Source organism: Monopterus albus, unplaced genomic scaffold (assembly GCF_001952655.1).
Source record: "Monopterus albus unplaced genomic scaffold, M_albus_1.0 scaffold183.1, whole genome shotgun sequence".
NCBI lineage: Eukaryota > Metazoa > Chordata > Actinopteri > Synbranchiformes > Synbranchidae > Monopterus > Monopterus albus.
The window spans coordinates 1,605,499-1,610,896 of NW_018128063.1; the positions used below are offsets into that span (position 1 = coordinate 1,605,499).

Here is a 5,398-nt window from a genome sequence, read left to right on the forward strand (position 1 = left end):
TCTCACAAGATGTCCGTGGTAGAGACGCAAGAGGAAAACTCCGTGAAATGTCCCACTCCCAATCAAGCACCGGCGAGGAGGTTGGTACTACCAGTCATTCTGGCCGTACCTGGAAGAATTTTTCGGAATGGTTGGATGCAAAAACAACTCCTTTAGAATGCGCTGCAAGCTCTGCGCACCAAAGTACCACGAGTTAATGGCTTTCAAAAACTCTCCATCGAATTTAAAAAAGCATATTGAGGTAAGCTGAAATTTTATAAACAGTCGATTATTGATAAATTTTAAATCTGAGTTTATATGCAAGTTAATTGTGCAAAGATATAGTCGACAGCTGGTTGATAGGGATGTACTAGCTGCTAGCATGTAGTAAAGATAGTCAGGATCCTGGCTGTGTATGTTAGCACGCGCGCCTGTGTGCGGTAGGCCCTATCGTAGAGGTAATAGACCCAACTGCTACTATGAGCCAAATACTGTTTAAATGAATTTAATGCTACTTTTCAGTCATGCTAGCAGCTGCTTGCGGTCCTAAAACAACATAATTATATAGAGTCTATATAATAGACTAGTAATACTGCTACAAGCATGACATTTAATACAGAGGAAGTCCTAGAAAGTCTGAGTTTGTGATTTAGAGAAATAATATGGATCTCAATCTGTGCCTGTGCGTTCATTTTCTTGACAGAAGAAACACCACTCATTTAGAGAGGTACACGCAACTTACTTCAGCAGACCTCGAAAGGAGGTCATCTGCTGAAGGTTCTTTGGCCCCACCCTCCAAACAAACCAAGCTGTGGGAGACTCGAAGAGTGTCCCAGGCAAGTGTGGATAAAGTAGTCCTCGAATTCGTTGTCCAAGGCTTGCACCCACCACACATTGTTCAGCAGCAGGGCTTCATTGATCTACTGCAACATCTTCAGCCAAATACAAATGTCATGACACGCAATACTCTTGTAAACAAAGTCACAAAGGCCTCTGTTGAAATGAAAACAAAACTGAAAGCTGCCCTTAGTGAAATAGAGTTCATAGCAACAACAACAGACTGCTGGACGGCACACCGTCGCAGTTTCATTGGTGTCACTGCACACTGGTTTAACCCCCAGACCATGCAGAGATCCTGTGCTGCCCTGGCATGCAAGCAACTTAAAGGGTCCCATACCTTTTCTGCCCTGGCTGGTGCCCTAAATGATATTCACACAGAATTCAATGTCAGAGAGAAGATCGTTCGCACTACAACTGACAACGGATCTAACTTCCTGAAAGCCTTCAGAGTTTATGGGCAGATGGACGAGAAGAACGACAATCCTGCATCTGTCGGAGAGGGTGATGGAGAAGAGGATGATGGTGGCCAAAATGATGATTACGATGAAGAAGAGGAAAGCGTTGAGGGTGTTGAATTTGTTGATGCCGGAGCCCTGTTGGACAAAGATGACTACTTGGAATACCAGCTACCCAAACACCATCGCTGCGCATGCCACCTCCTCAATTTGGTGTCCACAGTTGATGCTTCAAAAGCAGAGGTCAACCCATTGTACAAGCGTGTGTCAAGGTCCACATTTGCCAAATGCTCTAGCCTTTGGACCAAAAGTTCAAGATCAATCACTGCATCTGAAGTAATTGAAGAGCACTGTAAACTCCAACTCATAAGGCCTGTTGCTACAAGGTGGAATTCATTCTTCTCAGCCGTAGAAAGAATAGTGAGAATAACAAGAGAACAAGGTGAAGGAGCCCTTGCAGCTGTCTGCAGTGAACTAGATACACCTAAGTAAGTGCTTGTTTTTCTGCCTTTCTGTTAATGAAGTGATTATTAACAATAGATTAAGTCATAGTTTTATACTTTGAATAATGTAGAACACATCTATGCACTATGCCAATATACAGTTCCCATATTTACTATATATGTGATTTGTAGAAACACAATTACAGTTCTAAATTTCTTAGTCTCAGATGACAATATTTTTCCTTTTTACTTATCAGTTCCTCCAGTTAAAGGTGCTACATCAAGAAGGCTAAATGTTCCATGTTTTCTTCTTTATACAGGTTTACTCCAGTGGAACTTGGATTCCTTGCAGAATATGTGAAGACAATGAGCCCAGTTGCAAGGGCACTGGATGTTCTTCAGGGAGAAACCAGTGTGCAGATGGGATGGTTGGTCCCCACCATAACTCTACTAAAGACCAAGCTCCAGCACCTTCACAGCGCCTCCAGGTTCTGTGAACCTTGTAGAAAGAATGGTGAGAATAACAAGAGAACAAGGTGAAGGAGCCCTTGCAGCTGTCTGCAGTGAACTAGATACACCAAAGTAAGTGCTTGTTTTTCTTCCTTTCTGTTAATGAAGTGATTATTAACAATAGATTAAGTCATAGTTTTATACTTTGAATAATGTAGAACACATCTATGCACTATGCCAATATACAGTTCCCATATTTACTATATATGTGATTTGTAGAAACACAATTACAGTTCTAAATTTCTTAGTCTCAGATGACAATATTTTTCCTTTTTACTTATCAGTTCCTCCAGTTAAAGGTGCTACATCAAGAAGGCTAAATGTTCCATGTTTTCTTCTTTATACAGGTTTACTCCAGTGGAACTTGGATTCCTTGCAGAATATGTGAAGACAATGAGCCCAGTTGCAAGGGCACTGGATGTTCTTCAGGGAGAAACCAGTGTGCAGATGGGATGGTTGGTCCCCACCATAACTCTACTAAAGACCAAGCTCCAGCACCTTCACAGCGCCTCCAGGTTCTGTGAACCTTTGATTGCTGCACTTCTTTCAGGCCTTGAAAAACGCTTTGGCGAGATGCTTGTAGTGTTGTCACGATACCAACATTTTGGTACCGGTACCGGTACCAAAATGTATTTCGATACTTTCGATACTTTTGGATAGTTTTTCAGATAAAAAGAGAACGCAAAAAATGTCATTACTGACTTTATTTTAATAGAAAATCTTAGAATAACATCAAAATAAAATTCAAAATACTAGGCTTTTCTTATTGCACTCAAAAAAAAAAAATTAGAACAGTCAGTGTGAGTAAAAGTTAGAAGTTCTAACTTAGAACAATTAGAACAAATAAAATTATTTGAAATTAAAATAAGCTAGCAACTGTAGCAGCAAAATCTCTTATTTTCCTATCAACATTATGTCCCTTCTCCCAGCCTGTGAAAGACTGTTTAGTGTTGCAGGTCTCATCTTCAGGCCAAGAAGGGCAAGCATTGGCTCAAAGAACTTTGAGAATCAGCTGCTTTTGCGGCTTAACAAAGGTTATTGGTAATTCTTTGTTGCATGTTCTGCACTTAACTGATGTAGATCCTGAGTACAAAATGTTTGTTAGATAGATTTGAGCATAGTACATACTATCAGGAATGTATTAGTTATTTATTTTTTAATAAATCACTTGGATTAATCATTCATTTTGACAGCACATGTTTATTGTGTATTGACAACCATACAAGGGTAATTGTTACTAATCCTGCCCTGGTACACCAATTTTCTTGTCCATTGCCCTCGCAGATTCCTACAGCTAAGCTTGGATGCACATTTACATTAATGTATAAGTTATTGATGACATGACTCTGATTTTTGACTTTTGCACCATTAGAATACTTATACGTAACTAACTAGTCATCATATCTTCTGCTCCATGGAACGCATGTTAATGCTCAGGAGTACACATATATTCTTTATCTTTAATGTATATTTGCATTGTACTAAAATGCATTTATTTTCAATGGGCATATATGTGACTGAAATGGTAGCCTAGTGCATCTTACATTTTTCAATATTAACATTTTAATATAACATTTGTCATTACGGCCTTTAGAAAAATATTTTTTTGAGGAGGTGGGGTATGGCACAATATGGTCCGTATGACGTAAGCTTTTGTCCATAATGGCATTTTCCTTACATTACTTCTACTTTTATACTTTAAGTAGTTTTAAAACCAGTACTTTTATACTTTTACTTGAGTAAAAAGTTTGAGTTGATACTTGTACAAAAGTCTTTTTAAACCCTAGTATTTATACTTCTACCTGAATAATGAATGTGAATACTTTTGACACTTCTGCTCCTTGAGAGAAAAGAGAAAATAGCCAGCAACTAGTTCCTTAGCTAATTCCATAAAAAGAATAACATACTCCACTTGGAACCAAATTAGAAGTGATCCCACCCTCAGAAAGGTCTTTCCAGGTCCTCTCAAGATTGGTTTTAGAAGAGCTCCAGATAGGTTAGTACATAGCCATCTCCCAGCCAGTGATAAAAGTAGTTGGTTTTCTCAAACTTTGAAGGGTACTTGCAAATGTGGTTGCTGTACTCACTGTGCTAATATAAAGGAATGCAAACAATTTTGTGATTTTTAGGGCCCATAAGACATGATATAAAATCCTTCATTAATTGTAAAGCTACATTTGTCATATATTACAAATTCGTATATTACATTTGTTGTAAAAGACCATTTAAAGATTTAAAAACAGAGTTTCTGAACATAAAAATGCAATTGGGGGTGATCATATATAGTGCATGTGTTTTGATGTGGGTCATGTTTTGTTTGTGGTTTGTGTTGTAATTTCAGGTCTATCTTTGTGCAGCCATCTCTTTCAGGCAGGGTTTATATGTGCAGGCTCTTTGATGCCCTATGTGGCTGCCTGCTGGTGTTTGGCCATGAATGTGATGATTGGTTCCCTATTAAGACTAGGTGTTTAGAATTCTCTTACATCCACTTAAGGGAAACAGTGTATTGCAATTATTGCAATTCAGGTTAGCCCCCTGAAGAAACCAGCATTTTGCTGCTACATGTTAGCTGTAATCCACATTTTGAACATGTATAGTTTTTAATCCTCATGAGAGAGCCATTTGAATAAAGGCTTTTTACAATTTATTTTAGAAGAGTGCCTATGCCCCTTTTTTTGTTTACTGTTTTTTTGTCCTTTTTGCACCCTCGACTGCCTTATTGTGAACTTCCTGTGCTCTGACATCTTTCTTTCTGTTACACAGTGATTTGCCATTGGGTAGCTCATTTCCCCACCCTTAAATCAGCACACTGATGTGTGTTTAAGCCTTGACTATTTAAACATTTCCTAGAGGGTGCTGCTTCAATATTGCCATTACAATACCTGAAACACAAATGTCCCATAACTTTTTTTGAGAGCTTGTCTTTCTCTCAGATGTTTTTGGTAATCTAGTAAGAATATGAGAAAGAAATGTACTGTGGATTTTATTTGGATATGTTTAATGGGACAAGGAAAAATTGGTGATTTGTTGTGATACACACTCAGCCAGCAATATATTAGTGTAGAAACATATGTTCACAGTTAAGAATCATAATCAGCTTTATTAGCCAGGTGTGTTGGACACACGAGGAGATTGACTTTGGTACATCGGCTCTTCAAGGTGTGTCTAAAG

General features: G+C 38.5%; 1 protein-coding gene across 1 annotated transcript; it reads left to right on the forward strand.

Moving 5' to 3' along the window:
- Positions 1–3,525, forward strand: LOC109969843 (uncharacterized). Its single transcript, XM_020617026.1, has 4 exons — positions 1–241; positions 683–1,762; positions 2,038–2,231; positions 3,512–3,525. The coding sequence occupies exons 2-4, from the start codon at positions 933–935 to the stop codon at positions 3,523–3,525; spliced, it is 1,038 nt and encodes a 345-aa protein (XP_020472682.1). The 5' UTR covers positions 1–241; positions 683–932.
- Positions 3,526–5,398: the final 1,873 nt, after the last annotated feature.

Coding starts and splice junctions, on each gene's coding strand:
- LOC109969843 (XM_020617026.1), top strand. CDS start 933: ATGACACGCAATACTCTTGTAAACAAAGTCACAAAGGCCTCTGTTGAA. Junction 1,763..2,037: donor AGTGAACTAGATACACCTAA/GTAAGTGCTTGT, acceptor TTCTTTATACAG/GTTTACTCCAGTGGAACTTG.